Raw genomic sequence first — 17658 nt, 5'->3', positions numbered from 1 at the left:
TGCACCTGGCCTAAGGTCAATTCTTGAATACAGAGACTGAATAGAGATAGGACATTCATAATTTGGACCCTTAAACATAAACCAACTCTTCAAAGCCTTTACATCATCTCATCAGTGTTGCCTGAAGTTTTTGACCAAGTAGCTCAATTTGCTAGGGCTGCTGTAACAAAGTATCACAAACTGGATAGTTTAAACAACAGACATTTGCCTCGGAGTTCCTGAGGCTACAAGTCCAAGATCAAAGTGTCAGCGGGACTGACTCCTTCTGAGGGCTGTGAGGAGAATCTGTCCCAGGACAATCCCCTAGCTTCTGAGAGTTTGCTGGCTACCTTCGGAGTTCCTTGGCTTATAAAAGCATTACCCCAATGTCCGCCTTTACCTTCAAAAGGCATAGGTATTCTTCTTGTTTGTGTGTCTCTGTTCAAATTTTCTGTTCTTGGAAGGACATTAGTCATACTGGATTAGGGATTGGGGGCCCACCTTATCGCTCCTTCTTTTTTTCTTTCTTTTGTTTGCTTGTTTGTTTGAGACAGAGTCTAGCTCTGTCTCCTAAGCTGGAGGGCAGTGGTGTGATCTTGGCTCACTGCAAACTCCACCTCCCAGGTTTAAGGGATTCTCCCGCCTCACCCTCCCGAGTAGCTGGGATTACTTACAGGTGTCCGCCACCAAAATACAAAATAATTTTTGTATTTTTAGTAGAGACGGGGTTTCACTATGTTGGCCAGGCTGGTCTTGAACTCCTGACCTCAGGTGATCCGCCCGCCTTGGCCTCCCAAAGTGCTGGGATTACAGGTGTGAGCCACCAAGCCTGGCCTAATTTTTGTATTTTCAGTAGAGATGGAGTTTCACCATGTTGCCCAGGTTGGTCTTGAACTCCTGACCACAGGTGATCCACCCACCTTGGCCTCCCCAGAGTGCTGGGATTACAGGTGTGAGCCACCATGCCTGGCCTCCTATTGCTTCTTAACTTGACCTCATTAACTATTGCATCTGCAATGATCGTATTTCCAAATAAGGTCACAGTTTGAGATAATGAGGGTTAGAACTTAAACATGAATTTTTGAGGTACACAATTTAACCTGTTATATACCATATTATGTCTATATTTATTTATTTATAAATTATTTGGATCCAGTACTATAATAACAATTATACACATTGTAACTCCTACACAATTTGAAATTTTCAAGTTAAGGTAAAGGTAACTCTATTTAGAAGCAGTGTGTTTTCTGAACCCTTACAGATTGTCTTGCACACTCCTGGATTACATACATCTCATCAATCTCAAGAATAAAATCAAAGTCTTTGGCTTGACAACCTTCCACAATCTGACCTCTGTTTTCTCGCCAGCCTCATCTCCTGTCATTCACAACATTTCCAGCATTCCAACGAGTCTGAACTTTTGCGGTTTCCCATGTGCGCTAGGCTCTTTCTTCATTCAGCATCTCTATGCGTGCTGTCTCCTGCTACTGGAATGCCCTCATTCTTGTTGCTTCCTGTGAACACGTGGTAAACTCCAATCATCTTCTGAAACTCGGCTCAAACGTCATCTCCTCTGCGGAGCCTTCACTGACTGCTCTAGGCAGCATGAAGCGTTTTGTCAGTGCCCCGTAGCACCTTGGTCATATCTTTATTATTGCAAATTTCTGTTTACACATATAATGTCAGGTGGAACCGATAGCTGGCCTACAAAAACAATGCAATTTCAGGTGGTTCTACTTAACATTCCCTAGACAACAAGTCCACTGAGAGCAGGGACTGTGTTTTATTTTGTATTTCCCGTCCCTAAAACGGTGTTTGGCATAAAGTAAATGCTTAATACAGGCTTTCTGAAATTAAGGAAAAGCTTACTCTAGCACCACAGTCTACTTGCAGATTTTCCTTTTTGAGAATGGGGTAGTAACTTGATCTCTTCTATAACAATAACTATTAACTATTACTTAAATTTTCTTTGACTTTATTTAGCTTAACATTATTTTAAACAATTCTTTCCCCTCTGTTTGCTTCTGTATATGTGGTAAAATATCTTCAAAGAATATACTTTTTGTTTGTTTTTAATTGGTGACTGGGGTTTCACTATGTTGCCCAGGTTGGGCTCAAGCGATTCTCTTGCTTCAGCTTACTGGGCAGTTGGGAATATAAGCATTTGCCATTGTGCCTGGCCTTATTTTTTAAAAATACAGAAAAATCAGGAAGAAGGTACCTAAGCACTGTTTTGTAACCAATACCAAAGTATTTCACAATTTTACTGTCTTACTTTCAAAATATTTTAATGCTTTCAGATGAGAATTACAAGTAATCATAAGTAGGAATATAAATAGGAAAGCTAAAGAGATTAGTTGTGTAAAATGAATATGACATTTAAAATTCTGACAATTATTTAGTAACAGCAAAGGTAAATCTAATTCCCAAATTTCAAGTGTCCCTAATATTACTTGTTTTGAAGGAAAGCTGTGATACCAGCAACAGTGTTTAAGCATTACATGGGTAGTTAAAAGGCAAATCGGTCCTATCTGAAATGTGGAAATGGCCAGCTCAAGTTAGAAAGCAGTACCTGGTGAAGCCTGTGAGGAATGAGCAGGAAGTGAAAATGGTTACGGGAACATTTTTCACTCTTCCTCATTAAAGCCCTTAAGTTAACAAAAGGTATTTACTGACTCCTCAGCATGCCAAGGCAGTCAAAAACAACACTTTACACAATCTGGCTCTCACCCATTTTAGAGAGCCCTCTCCTTTTATGGCACTTCGTGTCCCTTATCCTTGAACCACAATGAACTGCTCACAAACAATACCACATTGAATGTGTCATTACTCTCAATCTCTTTCCAAACGCTTGTTCCTCAGCCTAGAAAGTCTTTCCCCATGTTCTTTGCTTACTAATCTCATTATATTATCAATTACATTGTCACAGAGTGCTGGGCACATTGTAGACACTTAATACTGTTTGATTGTCATCAGTAATAAATGGGATGAACAACAATAAAAGTCTTGAACAACAGGGCAACACAGTCTTTTTTTTAATTATACTTTAAGTTTTAGGGTACATGTGCACAACTGGCAGGTTTGTTACATACTTTAAGTTTTAGGGTACATGTGCCATCTTGGTGTGCTGCACCCATTAACTTGTCATTTAGCATTAGGTATATCTCTCAATGCTATCCCTCCCCCCTCACCCCAACAACACAGTCTTAAACAACAGATTATTTGGAAACAGATCTTGTGATTAAAGTTAACTCCATGAGGACAGAGACCATGTCTGCCTTATCTCTTGCTATATTCTAGCACTTAGCCTAGTGCCTGGCAACAGGTAGGTGTAAGTATTTACTGACTAAACACTTAATATGTGTGGAAAATAAGAAAAAGCAGACTATATATATATATATATATATATATATTTTTTTTTTTTTTTTTTTTTTTTTTTGAGATAGAGTCTTGCACTGTCGCCTGGGCTGGAGTGCAATGGCTTGATCTCGGCTCACTGAAACCTCTGCCTCTTGGGTTCAAGCGATTCTCCTGCCTCAGCCTCCTGAGTAGCTGAAATTACAGGTGCACACTGCCACACCTAGCTAATTGTTTTTTTGTATTTTTAGTAGAGACGGGGTTTCACTATGTTGGCCATGCTGGTCTCGAACTCCTGACCTCGTGATCCTCCTGTCTTGGCCTCCCAAAGTGCTAGGATTACAGGCAAGAGCCACTGTGCCCGGCCAAAAGCAGACTATTTAATAATTACTTGACAATAAACTGAAGAAGTGAATCCATAAATGGATGGTGAGGGAAGAACCTCTAGCGTAAGTGGTAATATAACAAGGAATAAAGAAACCCTAGAAAATAATGTCATTGACTAGTAAAAGCAAGCAAACAAACAAACAAAAAACCACCCACAAAAAACTATTACAATGTTACTATAAAAATAACAGATTATGGGGGAGAGAGGCAATATATATATAAATATGACTTATGCTTTCAATTGTCATACGTGGTCAGAGACATTAGTCTGCTGATAGAAATAAAAATAACACTACCTTTCACATCATCAAAAAAAAAATCATTTCCCACTAACATATTTGGGTTTTTCTTTTTGATGCCTCTATTTGGAACATCAAAAATGGTATTTAGGGCCGGGCGCGGTGGCTCACGCCTGTAATCCCAGCACTTTGGGAGGCCGAGGCAGGCAGATCACGAGGTCAGGAGATCCAGACCATCCTGACTAATACGATGAAACCCCGTCTCTACTAAAAATACAAAAAATTAGCCGGGTGTGGTGGCGGGAGCCTACAGTCCCAGCTACTCGGGAGGCTGAGGCAGAAGAATGGCGTGAACTCGGGAGGAGGAGCTTGCAGTGAGCCCAGATCGTGCCACTGCACTCCAGCCTGGGCGACAGAGCGAGACTCCGACTCAAAAAAAGAAAAACGGTATTTAGGCTGGGTACCGTGGCTCACGCCTGTAATCCCAGCACTTTGGGAGGCCGAGGCAGGCGAATCACTGGAGGTCAGGAGTTTGAGACCAGCCTGGCCAACATGGCGAAACCCTGTCTACAAAAAATTCAAAAATAAGCTGGGTGTGTTGGCGCGTGCCTGTAGTCCCAGCTACTCAGGAGGCAGAGGTTGTAGTGAGCTGAGATCGCACCACTGCACTCCAGCCTGGGTGACAGAGCAAGGCCCTGTCTCAAACAAACAAAAAAAAAAGGTATTTAATCCCCATTTATTCATTCACAAATACCCTACATTATAATTGTGTACTGCAGTTTATATTGGTGCTGCATTATTTTAGGCTTCTTTCCCTACAACCATTGAATCACTTCAGTTGGCATCATCAAGTGAACTTTTTTTTTTTTTGAGACAGATTCTTGCTCTTTTGCCCAGGCTGGAGTGCAGTGGCGTGATCTAGGCTCACTGCAACCTCCGCCCTCCGGGTTCTAGCTGTTCTCCTGCTTCAGCCTCCCAAGTAGCTGGGATTACAGGTGCGCACAATCACGCCCAGCTAATTTTTGTACTTTTAGTAGACACAGGGTTTCGACATGTTGGCCAGGCTGATCCACCTGCCTCAGCCTCCCAAAGTGCTAGGATTACGGGGGTGAGCCACTGCGCCCAGCCCATTAAAACAGCTTTTAAGAGAAACTGTGGGCCTCTAGGATCTATGCCATGTACTGCCAGTTTACTGTAAGGAAACTAAAGTAACTGGGTGTCCAGACTATTCACATATTTGATATAGATGAAAGTGATGAGTAAGGCATACTGGCAGTATCTGCAAGCTCAGATGGCAAGATTAAGATTTCAGGACAAACCCCACTGATGGTTAAAAGAACTTAACAAATAGAAAGCATACCACCTTTATCTTGCATTTGCACTTGTCCATCTTATGTCGTCAAAGCTGGGTTTGGCAAACCTTTACTTCAGGTTTCAGGCCTTGATATTCAAGGTTTCCTGGTATCTGATTTGTACCTCCTTATTCTACACTTTCACTAGCAGAAAACTCCCAGTGACATTAGAACTTAGTATTTTCCACCCATTGAATTCAATTATAGGGATTAAATAGGGAAAAGATTAGGATTAAAATCCTTAGAATAGGCATTACATGTAAAGAGACTTATTGGGTTAGCTTTAAAAGTTAAATAAAAGAGTGGTTATTTCCTTGATGGGTCTTTAGCTGTTTTAATTATTCATCTATTTTCAAACTAATGGTATAGAAGTAGTTATTAATTTGAGGGGAATCAAGAAGAGCCAGCACTTGAATCTGAGGCAAAATATATATTAGGATATCATCATATTGTTACCTCAAGGCACTGTACATAAATCATACAGACAAGCTTTTCAAAGCAGAATCTGCAAAATTAAAATTATGAAATAACTTTGTGACAGTCATAGTTTTGCAATTTGTTGGCTCTACTGGCATATGCAGTATTTGTACAAAACTGCACTCTTCTAACTGTGGGTTATCAGTTACCAGGAACCCGATCCTGTAAAAACTAATCTACTCCTGGATAATGGCATTAATCCTTTCACGAGGGCAGAGCCCTCATGACCTAATCACCTCTTAAAGGTCCCACTTCTGAACATTGTTGCATTAGAGATTAAGTTTCTAACCCATGAACTCTGGGGGACACACAACTTTCGGGGACACATTCAAACCTGTTCTTTTCTATGAGATAAAAGCACTGGAATTTACCAGCACTCTAAGAAACACTGCATCTTTTTTGAATGTCTGTTTTCTGAATATAAAACTTTAATTAACTTAAACTTCTAAAGAGGCTTGACCAATGTCTGGATTTAACATTTTGATGCTTTAGACTTCTGCTTCCTCTTGCAAAATAGGATATATTAGAAAGAAAACTGGTGTAGAGTCAGAATAAACATGAAATTCCAGCTCAGTTTTGAAGAATGCCTTGGAAAGCTTTGTAGAACTGCGATGATGGATAACACCTACAAACGTAAGAGATACACAAGGCACTCAGTAAACACTATCCTCTTAACCACAAGTGGTCTGACAGTGTGGCTCAAACTGTGAAGCCAAGAATGGTTATTCTGGAGGTTATTCACTGTTCAAAAAGAAAGTAAAGGACAATAAAGAAAATTAACAAATTACGTACAGGGCTGCATTTGCAATTCAGACATTCTATGAGTCTCTCATTTTTCCTTACATTTCTTTGCCAGACCTAGGCTTCAAGGTGTGGATAAACACACTTTACTCTCTACCTACCAGTTCTTCCCTAAAAAAGCTTCCTCTTCCTGGAGAATTGACTGGAACCACAAACCTTTTTTTTTTTTTTTTTTAAATAACCACAAAACTTAAGCTTTTCTTTTCAGAGATTTACATTATGGAATAAGGCTCCTGATACACATTTTATAGGCCTCCTATCCCTTTCTTAAAATAAGTATCAAAATGAGCTGATGTTCTTCCATATGGAAATTCTGGCAGCATAATTGACCCCAGGAGAGACATTTATGGATAGTTTCTGTTTACTCTGTTTGGCCCCTTTTACTCTCTCTACCTTTTGCTTCCTGCTGTGTGGCTGCTAATGGCTCTTCAGAGAAGCCTTTAGGCAGTGGCTGATCCCTCTACTACAATTTTCAAGTTTATTTTCCCCCAGTTTGCTCTCCTTTTTTTTTTTTTTTTTTTTTTTTGAGACGGAGTCTGGCTCTGTGCCCCAGGCTGGAGTGCAGTGGCGCGATCTCGGCTCACTGCAAGCTCCGCCTCCCGGGTTCACGCCATTCTCCTGCCTCAGCCTCCCGAGTAGCTGGGACTACAGGCGCCCGCCAACACACCCGGCTAATTTTTTGTATTTTTAGTAGAGACGGGGTTTCACTGTGTTAGCCAGGATTGTCTCGATCTCCTGACCTCGTGATCCGCCCGCCTCGGCCTCCCAAAGTGCTGGGATTACAGGCTTGAGCCACCGCGCCCGGCCTGCTCTCCTTAAGCACACATTCAAACTGGAAAGAAGACTGTGGTTGAGCAAGTGGTTAGGCTGTAAGACAATTTTCTGGTTAAGAGGTGAGAATTTGGCTGGGCATGGTGGCTGACGCCTGTAATTCCAGGACTCTGGGAGGCTGAAGTGGGTGGATCACTTGAGGCCAGGAGTTCGAGACCAGCCTGGCCAACATGGTGAAACCCCGTCTGTACTAAAAACACAAAAATTAGCTGGGCGTGGTGGTGCATGCCTGTAATCCCAGCTACTTGGGAGGCTGAGGTGGGAGAATTGCTTGAACCCAGGAGGCAGAGGCTGCAGTGAGCTGAAATCACGCCACTGCATTCTAGCCTGGGTAGCAGAGTGAGACTTGGTCTCAGAAAAATAAAGAGTTGAGAATTCAGTTTACCTGAATTACCTGAAACGTCGAATAAGCAAAATATGAGCTGAAAGCTTACAATCTTCATAATTACTGCCCCACGTCGCCTTCTCCAAATTTCAGGAAAGAGAGAACGGGGTTTCCTCTCCTCTTCACCCAGGAGCTTCCCTGAAAACCTCACCCAAAGACTTTCCCTGACATCTCATTGCTATCCCTAAGAGAAAGAAGGGTAAGCAACTTTTTTTTTTTTTTTCTTAGCTAGATACTTTGCAATCTCAATGAATTAAGGGATCAGGTAATAAGGGAGAAGGGAGAAACAGATACTTGGCAGGAAATGAGCAGTCTCTGTCATAGATATGCTGAGTTTTAAGTGCTGACATAGCTGTGGAATATGTGGAGTAGTTAGGTCACAAACACAGAGGAGCAGTCGGGTTTAGAGATATAAATTGGGGAGCCAATAACAGAAAAACTATTTATTTATTTATTTTTGAGGCAGAGTCTCACACTGTCGCCTGGGCTGGAGTGCAATGGCTCAATGCAATCTCCATTTCCCGGGTTCATGTGATTCTCCTGCCTCAGCCTCCCAAGTAGCAGGGATTACAGGTGCACACCACCACACCTGGCTAATTTTTTGTATTTTTAGTAGAGATGGGGTTGCACTATGTTGGCCAGGCTGGTCTCGAACTCCCAACCTCAGGCAATCTGCCCACCTCGGCCTCCCAAAGTGCTGGGATTACAGGAGTGAGCCACTGCACCTAGCCTGAAAAACAATGTATTGAATACAAAAATTAGCCGGGCATGGTGGTGGGTGCCTGTAATCCCAGCTACTTGGGAGGCTGAGGCAGGAGAATTGCTTGAACCTGGGAGGCAGAGGTTGCAGTGAGCTGAGACTGCGCCACTGCACTCCAGCCTGGGCGACAGAGTGAGACTCCATCTCAAAAAAAGAAAAAAACAAAACAAAACCCAAAATTCATAGGAGCCAGCAAACTATGACCTACAGGCCAAATCCATCCTGTCTCCTATTTCCATAAAGTTGTATTGGAACACAGCCATGCCCATTCCTTTATATCTTGTCTATGGCTGCTTTTGTGCTATGAGCAGCAGCTGCCACAGAGACCACAAAGCCTAAAATATTTACAAATATTTTAGGTCTGCAAAACCTAAAATATTTACTATATGTCTGTTTACAGAAAAAGTTTGCTGGCCCCTGTGCTAGAGTATGGACTACACTGGAACTGACAGCACGAAAGTTTAAAGGTTTCAGGTTTTCTGAAAGCAGAGTACCAGCCTTTACAACTGGCCAGTGATTGATTCAAATGAGAAAGACACATAAAGATGAGCAGGTCGGCCACGCACGGTGGCTTATGCCTGTAATCCCAGCACTTTGGGAGGCCGAGGCGGGCAGATCACCTGAGGTCGGGAGTTCGAGACCAGCCTGACCAACATGGAGAAGCCCGTCTCTACTAAAAATACAAAAAATTAGCCAGGTGTGGTGGCACATGCCTGTAATCCCAGCTACTCGGGAGGCTGACGCTGGAGAATCACTTGAACCCGGGAGGCAGAGGTTGCGGTGAGCCAAGATCGTGCCATTGCACTCCAGCCTGGGCAACAAGGGCCAAATTCTGTCTCAAACAAAAAAAAAAAGAGCAGCTCAATGTGGTGGAGGTAGAGCTTTGAGATATCTACGCCATAAGGGCAGAAGAAATGTCCTTTTTTGTTTGTTTGTTTTGAGACGGAATCTCGCCCTGTCACCCAGGCTAGAGTGCAATGGCACAGTCTTGCCTGGCTGTAACCTCCGCCTCCCAGGTTCAAGCGATTCTCCTGCCTCACCCTCTGGAGTAGTTGGGATCAGAGGTGCGTGCCACCACGCCTGGCTAATTTTTTCATATTTTTAGGAGACGAGGTTTCACCTTGTTGGCCAGGCTGGTCTCAAACTCCTGACCTCATGATCTACCTGCCTCGGCCTTCCCAAGTGTTGGGATTACAGGCGTGAGCCACCGCACCCGGCCAGAAATGTCTTTAAGGTTAGTACATGGCTGCATAAAGTACAAGGGCCAAATAACTGCTTTCTTTATACAAGGGGATCAGGAAGCTGGACAAGGCCAGAGGATAGTACATGTGCAGAGTGAAAATGCATTTCAGCTCAGAAAGGCAGAAGGATGTCATGTGCAGAGAAACCAGATTCTAGGTTGCACAGAGGACAGCTCTAAGCACTGCTAACACACATTTGTTATGGCTGGAAGTTTGAATATATTTGATTAGCATCTATTGCAGCAACAGACAAAGACAGGGTTGTGAATTAAAACAAACAAAACTCTCAAAAACGATCTTAACAAAACGAAGCTACTCCTTTCTAGATCAGAAGTCAGCCTGCTAGTCTGTGGGTTATATCTGACTCACAGATGTTTTGTTTGGCTTGCATAGTGTTTTAGGAAACTTCCCATTAAAAAAATCTATATATTTAACAAGTAGGACCACTATTTCCATAAGGGAACGAGCAGCGAGAGCTGAGAAACACAAATGTATATTGTAGAAAACACATCATATTCCCAGTTTTCTATAGTTCCCTCCACTTCCTGTTATCTCACATTCAACCTGACTCTGACTTATTATTTTTTACCCATTGCTATGGTTTCAATGTGTCCCCTCCAAAATTCAGGTGTTGAAACTTAATGGCCAATGTAATGGTATTAAGATGTGGGGCCTTTAAGAGGTGTTTAGGCCAGAAGGGTTGCTCTCTTGTGAATGAGGTTTATGGGATTACAAGAGGCTTCATGGGCAAGTGGATCGCTTTAGCCCAGGAGTTTGTGACCAGCCTAGGTAACACAGTGAGGCCCCATCTCTACAAAACATAAACAAAAATTAGCTGGGAGTTATGGCGAGTGTCTGAAGTCCTAGCTACCTGGGAGGCTGAGGTGGTAGGATCACTTTAGTCCAGGAGGTCGAGGCTGCAGTTGCGCCAGTGCACTTCAGCCTGGGCGACAGAACAAGATTCTGTCTCAAAATAAATAAAAGAGGCCTCATGAAGCCTTCAGCTTGCTTACCTTCTGCCTTCTACCATGTGAGGCCAATATGTTCCTCCCCTCAGGAGGATGTGGCCCATATCAAACAAATGAATCTGCCAGTGCCGTGATCTTGGGCTCCCAGCCCCTAGAATTGTGAGAAAATAAATTTCTGTTCTTTATAAAAGACCCAGTTTCAGCTGGGTATGCTGGCTCATGTCTGTAATCCTAGCACTTTGGGAGACCGTGGTGGTCAGAGTGTTTGAGCCCAGGAGTTCTCGACCAGCCTGGGCAACAACATGGCGAAACCCTGTCTCTACAAAAATACAAAAATTAGGTGGGTATGGTGGCACATGTCTTATTCCCAGCTACTCGGGAGGCTGAGGTGGGGGGAATGCTTGAGCCCAGGAGGTCAAGGCTGCAGCGAGCTGTGAACCTGCCACCGCACTCTAGCCTGGGTGATAGAGCTGAGACCCGAACTCAAAAAAAAAAAAAAAAAAAGGTGGAGAAGCAGGGTGTAGGGTAGGTAGGGTAGTATCCTTTTGGTAGAGCTGTTACAGAGAATGAAATGGAAAAGGAAGCAAGAGATAACCAGTGAGTCGTCAACACCAAGGACCGAAAAGCAGAAAGGAATGGAGATGAGAAAAGGCACGTCATGTTCAACAGGTCCAAGGCCGAAGAGTACCTGAAACTTGTCACTCTTCCACTGTTTCTTGGCTCAGGGAATGGTACCACTGTCCAAGTTTTGCTGGTTAGAAATATAGAAGGTATTCATGATATCTGCCTCCCTTATGTTCATTATCCAAATCACCACATAGGCAACAGCCAAAGGAAAAAGCATGTCAAGTAGAGAGAACCACATATGCAATGTTCCTATGTTGAAAGATAACATGGTGGGTTCTGGAGATTAAAGACCTTTTACTTTGAAACAGAAGAAGGGGATAGATCATGAAAGGTCTTATAGGACATATTAAGGATTTTGCTTTTTGTCCCGAGAGCAATGAAAGCCATTGACTTCAGGTCTGAAGCAAGGCAAGAGAGATGGCCAGATCTAGGTTTTTTTCGTTTTTTCTTTTCCTTTTTTTTTTTTTTTTTTTTGAGACGGAGTCTCACTCTGTTGCACAGGCTGGAGTGCAGTGGCGTGATCTTGGCTCGCTGCAACCTCCATCTCCCAGATTCAAGCAATTCTCCACCACAGCCTCCCGAGTAGCTGGAGTACAAGGACATGCCACCATGCCCAGCTAGTTTTTTTATTTTTAGTAGAGACAAAGTTTCACCATGTTGGCTAGGCTGGTCTCGAACTCCTGACCTCAGGTGATCTGCCTGCCTCAGCCTCCCAAAGTGCTAGGATTACAGGCATGAGCCACTGTACCCAGCCAAGGTTTTGAAAAGAGCTTTCTAGCTGTAGAATGGAAAACCTATATGAGATTATAAAGAGATTATGCTAAAAGAAATTGGTGATAGTGGTAGAAAACCTCTGCCAGTTAAGTGTTGACAAGAATAATCTAGTTGAAAGGGAATGGCTAATTACACAAGACAGAAAAGAGATAATTGCGCACATTTTATAACAGACAAGTCCTGTCTTTAGATCTGGGTAAGGGGCCTCTGTTTACTTGGCCCTCCTCTTGCTGTAAAGGACAAGGAGCCCATGAGGTCAGGGGCCATTGCCTGCCTGGAGCCTGCACTCCTCTTTTAGACTGGCTAGATCTGAGGGCAGAGTGAGCTGCCGATTGTACATCACCATTTGCGGAGGGGTGGGGATATGGACATACACCTGGACATGTTGGGTGCATGTACGGCCTTTCGGTGTGGCAGGTGAAGTTGGGGATGGGAGGAGAATGGGGTCAGTCCAGGGACTCTGAGAACTCTAAATTAAAACATGGACTTCCAGATCATATCAAAGTGGATCTGTCAAGGTAGTAGAATAGAATGTATTTTATATAATAGTTTGTTATCTTGATTTATTTTTTAAATATTTAGACAGATGGTGTGTGGACCTCCATAGCCACACTCTTGCTTAGGCTCTACAAATTTAGTGCCAGGCCTAATAACAGTGCATGAGAGTACAATGTAATGCAAGGAGTAACAAATTCATGCAGGCAAGGGTATAGTTTAACTGGGCTCTTAAGAAGTCCGATTTTCCAGACCTGTGTGCTAGAGATCAGGGAATGAGTGGTGCAAGTTTCCAGGCACTACATTAATGTATGTTAGAGACACTTTTCTAGATCAGGAGGGCCAACAATTAAAAAATGAATTCAACTGTAATGGTTTCGGTGTAATTTTGAAAAGCTTCTTGAATATGGCATAAGTTGAGTGTGGAAGGGACCTTAGTGATCATGTAATCAAATTTGCTAACTTAACAGGTAAGAAAACAGAGGTCCTAACAAGTGAAGCAGCCTGACTAAGGTCACGAAACTAGTGCGTTAGCAGATGATTTCTAGCCTAATCCATTCAGTCCACTCTCCCACCAATGCTAATTTTCTTGAAGACATCTGCTGCCAGTCAATTCCAACTAGAAAGTTTTCATGTTACATATTACTTTTATTACTTTAAAAAATTTAAGGCACATAAAAATAAGTCCATAAACCAATATTAAATTTGACTCCAAAACACTCTTTTTTTTTTTTGAGATGGAGTCTCACTGTCATCCAGGCTGGAGTGCAGTGGCACGATCTTGGCTCACTGCAACCTCCACCTCCAGGGGTCAAGCGATTCTTTTGTCTCAGCCTCCCGAGGAGCTGGGACTACAGGCATGCACCACCACGCCTGGCTAATTTTTTTTGTATTTTTAGTAGAGACGGGGTTTCACCATGTTGGTCAGGCTGGTTTTAAACTCCTGACCTCAGGTGATCCACCCACCACCGCCTCCCAAAGTCTTGGGATTACAGGCGTGAGCCACCCACCGCTCTTGGACAAAAAAAAAAATTCTAAAAAATATTCTTAAAAAAATGAGTAAATAGGCACTGTCACCCCAGGTGGAGTGCAATGGCACGAACTCGGCTCACTGCAACCTCTGCTTTACAGATTCAAGGGATTCTTCTGCCTCAGCCTCCAGAGTAGCTGGGACTACAGGCGTGTGCCACCACACCCAGCTAATTATGTATTTTTAGTAGAGATGGGGGTTTCGCTATGTTGGCCAGGCTGGTCTCGAACTCCTGACATTGTGATCTGCCTGCCTTGGCGTCCCAAAGTGCTGGGATTACAGGTGTGAGCCACCGCGCCCGGCCACATTCCTTATCTTTTAAGCTAAAACCCATCACCCCAAATTGCTTATTTTTGGAGCAAAAATCAAAGCACATGCTTACAAAACATCACCCGCAGTGTGCTTACTAAATGCTAAAATACAGAAACCTAAAAACACAATTCTTGCTTTTCAAACATCTATAAATAATCGCCAACGAATTTTTCTTGGCAAGTCTAAGTTATAATAATAATAATTATTATTATTTTTTGAGACGGAGTCTTGCCCCGTCGCCCAGGCTGGAGTGCAGTGGCGCGATCTCGCCTCACTGCAACCTCCGCCTCCTGGGTTCAAGCGATTCTCCTGCCCCAGCCTCCCGAGTAGCTGGGATTACAGGTGCGCGCCTCCATGCCCAGCTAATTTTTGCATTTTTAGTAGAGACGGGGGTTTCACCATGTTGGTCAGGCTGGTCTCGAACTTCTGACCTCGTGATCTGCCCGCCTCGGTCTCCCAAAGTGCTGGGATTACAGGCGTGAGCCACCGCGCCCGGCTATAATAATTATTATAAAATTTGAATCTAAAGGCCGCATATGGTGGCTCACGCCTGTAATCCCAGCACTTTGGGAAGCGGAGGTGGGCCGATCACCTGAGATCAGGAGTTCGAGTCCAGCCTGGCCAACATGGTGAAACCCCGTCTCTAATAAACACAAAAATTAGCCAAGCATGGTGTCGGACGCCTGTACTCCCTGTTACTGGGGAGGCTGAGGCAGGAGAATCGCTTGAATCTGGGAGGCGGAGGTTGCGGTGAGCCGAGATCGCGCCACTGCACTCCAGCCTCGACAACAGAGCAAAAACTCCGCCTCAATAAATACATAAATTAAAAATCTTAAGGGTCTAGTCACAACAGTTCAAAAAAGTCTCCAAACACAGGGAGACTCTCTCACCTTCAAGCTTGTAAGTAATACGAAAGTTCTAGACTTGCTGGAAGTTATCTCCTTCAATGGATTACAGCACATGATCTAGCAATAATAACGTACCTTGTCACCACATCAAATGTTTTTGAACACTTCCCATCAATCGACTACCGACTAACAAAAAGAAGGACTTGATTCCCGGCAATTTTTTCTCTTCTTAACTGAGCATTCCCGAAATCCAGCTTTCTGAACGCGCAGATGCAGGGTGAGAGGCACCCCAGAAAAAATGGAAGGCAAAGTGGTACAAGTTAAAACAGTCTTCGTTGCAGCAGAGACGATCGCTACCTCGGCCATGGCAGATCTGGAGGTCTGGGGCGGGGATTCTTCCCTGATATCCACCGGGCACTCGAGTTCACGCCAGCGACAGTGGAAATCCCTCCCCTCGCAGTGCGCTCCGCCACTAGCCGCACCCCGCCGGGCTCTGACCTCCAAAGAGGGTCCCTATGGCGATCCCGCCCCTGCGTCTGATGTTTGTGCCTTTGATTGGCTCTTAGGTGGATCCCTCAGCGTGGCTCGCCCAATGGAAGTCTCGGCCGGTGGCCTGGCCGCTCCGCCCCTTCCCTACCCCTCGCGGAGGGCCCGCCCCCTGCCCCGCGCCGGCTAGCGGAGGAGAGTAAATATAACAGGAGCGCAAAATGGCGGAACCGCCGAGCCCCGTGCACTGTGTCGCTGCCGCGGCCCCCACCGCCACCGTCTCGGAGAAAGAACCGTTTGGCAAGCTGCAACCCTCCTCCCGGGACCCTCCGGGTTCTCTGTCCGCCAAGAAGGTCCGGACTGAGGAGAAGAAGGCACCGCGGAGAGTGAACGGAGAAGGGGGCAGCGGCGGGAACAGCAGACAGCTGCAGCCGCCAGCAGCACCTTCGCCTCAGAGCTATGGCAGCCCCGCTTCTTGGAGCTTTGCCCCTCTATCTGCTGCTCCCTCCCCGTCCTCTTCTCGGAGCAGTTTCTCTTTCTCCGCTGGCACGGCCGTTCCGTCCTCAGCCTCCGCTTCCTTGTCTCAGCCGGTGCCGCGCAAACTGCTGGTCCCTCCTACGCTGCTGCACGCTCAGCCTCCCCATCTCCTCCTGCCCGCCGCCGCCGCCGCTGCCTCGGCTAACGCCAAGTCGCGCAGACCTAAGGAGAAGCGGGAGAAGGAGAGGAGGAAGCACGGTCTCGGCGGGGCCCGAGAGGCCGGCGGGGCCTCCCGGGAGGAGAACGGGGAGGTGAAGCCGCTGCCCCGAGGTGGGTGCCGTGCGGGGAGGGGGAGGGGAGGGCGCCGCAGGTCCCCGCCGCCCCCTGGCGCCCACGGGGCCCGGGAAGGGGGAGCGCGGCGGCCGCGTGCGCCGGCCTGGACGGGCCGGGAGGCGTCCGGTTTTCAGCAGAGGATTTTGCAGTTCCCAAGGGGACAGGAAATGGATCCTGTAATTTAGGTTGCAGAGAGGGGGATGGCCGACACTCTTATTTTCTGTATTGTTTCTTCCTCCCAGTTAGTGCGCTGTAAGATTTGTGAAAATCCGTCTTGAGGACTCCCCTAGGTTTGTTTGGCTAGGGAGAGAGAGATGGAGGGAACGGGATGGGGAAGGGTTTGGTCTTGTAAAAGATGCTTGATTGATTGTTAGACCATTTAGACGTGGTCGCGGGAATTCGTATTTGTGACACAGCGTTCAACCCGGGATAATCCTGTCAAAAAAGGGGTGTGGAGAGAGCACTGGCGTCAGCTGGAAGCTACCAGAGGCCTGAGCTTTTCATCCCTATTAGGGAAATGAGGTAGCGTGCAGGGCCCGGAGTGCGCTGTTTCGTAAGGTACCCTCCCTGCGCCCTACTCTCCGCTGCGTATTCTTAAGTGTTTTGGCTGGTCCTGTTTGAAATACCACCCTTCCGAAAAAATTTTCAGCCATATTCTTTTTTTCCCTGCTGCAAATGGTAAAGCCAGGAGCTTTGACGATTTTTGGCCAGATCAAGCGGCTGCAGAATGTTTGAGCATTAGAAAAAGGCAAATTCTTAAGGGTTCTTGTCAGACAGGGTCAGTTTTGTTTTTAAATGTAGGCTAGTCGTATAATTTTTCAGGTGTTTCCACCACTTCAGCTGCGGATACACAATGATCTGACAATAGTGCAACACACAGACTAGTTGAAAATCAAATCTTTATGTGATCGCAAGCTTAAAGCGCATAATTATTATAAATGTACACTGCTACACAGTGTTATCAGATAACTTTTTGTTTTTTAGAAAAAGAAATGTCAAGCAGTTTTAGCATTGCTGATCTAGCAGTAGCTCAGATCATGAAAAAGTCTCTGTTTGGATTATAATGGTTTGTTTTCACAACTTAAAACATGCTGCATGTGCATGCATGTAGCAATAGTGTCACTTCTTCCTTGATATTTTTTGCCTGTAGCGAAGCTCTAACATCTAAGCATAGCCATCAGGGACTCCGGTGCAATGTAAATATCTTTCAGCTTCCGGGAGTGTTGCTTCTAGGAAAGTGGCTTTGAGGATGGGATTTATGGTACTTTTAGTCAGGAATTCCAGGTGGTTAGTATTTTAAAGCTATTTTGTTTTAACAATTATATGTAAAATTTAGGAGATAAGTGCCTGGAAGTTTGTCCATATGCAGCTTGGTATCATCACTAGTGTTTGTGGTGTGTAAACTGCACATTTGCTCTAAGTTCTCTGAAAGAGGAAGTGGATATGAGTATTACACAGTTGGAGTAGTGGAATATTTGAGAAGAAATAAGTAAGCA

The 17658-nt window shown here is 44.8% G+C and overlaps 1 protein-coding gene and 1 long non-coding RNA gene across 2 annotated transcripts in view; one reads left to right on the top strand and one right to left on the bottom strand.

The window, feature by feature from the left end:
• Window positions 1–1094: 1094 nt before the first annotated feature.
• On the bottom strand, window positions 1095–16585 carry LOC105740795. The gene is made up of 3 exons (XR_004032987.1): window positions 15002–16585; window positions 2436–2564; window positions 1095–1496 (listed from the first exon to the last, which is right to left on the bottom strand). It is a non-coding gene; the product is annotated as an uncharacterized LOC105740795 (long non-coding RNA).
• Window positions 15517–17658, top strand: part of RSBN1L (round spermatid basic protein 1 like) — a 98623-nt gene continuing 96481 nt past the window's right edge. Inside the window, exon 1 of the mRNA XM_003268192.4 lies at window positions 15517–16159. Coding sequence (XP_003268240.1) covers window positions 15574–16159 — 586 coding nt within the window. The 5' untranslated portion in view covers window positions 15517–15573. The remainder of the gene's footprint in view (window positions 16160–17658) is intronic.

This window comes from Nomascus leucogenys, chromosome 13 (genome assembly GCF_006542625.1).
Source record: "Nomascus leucogenys isolate Asia chromosome 13, Asia_NLE_v1, whole genome shotgun sequence".
In the NCBI taxonomy this organism is placed as follows: domain Eukaryota; kingdom Metazoa; phylum Chordata; class Mammalia; order Primates; family Hylobatidae; genus Nomascus; species Nomascus leucogenys.
Note: the sequence above shows the minus strand (reverse complement) of the source record. Positions and strands in the feature narration are given on the sequence as shown.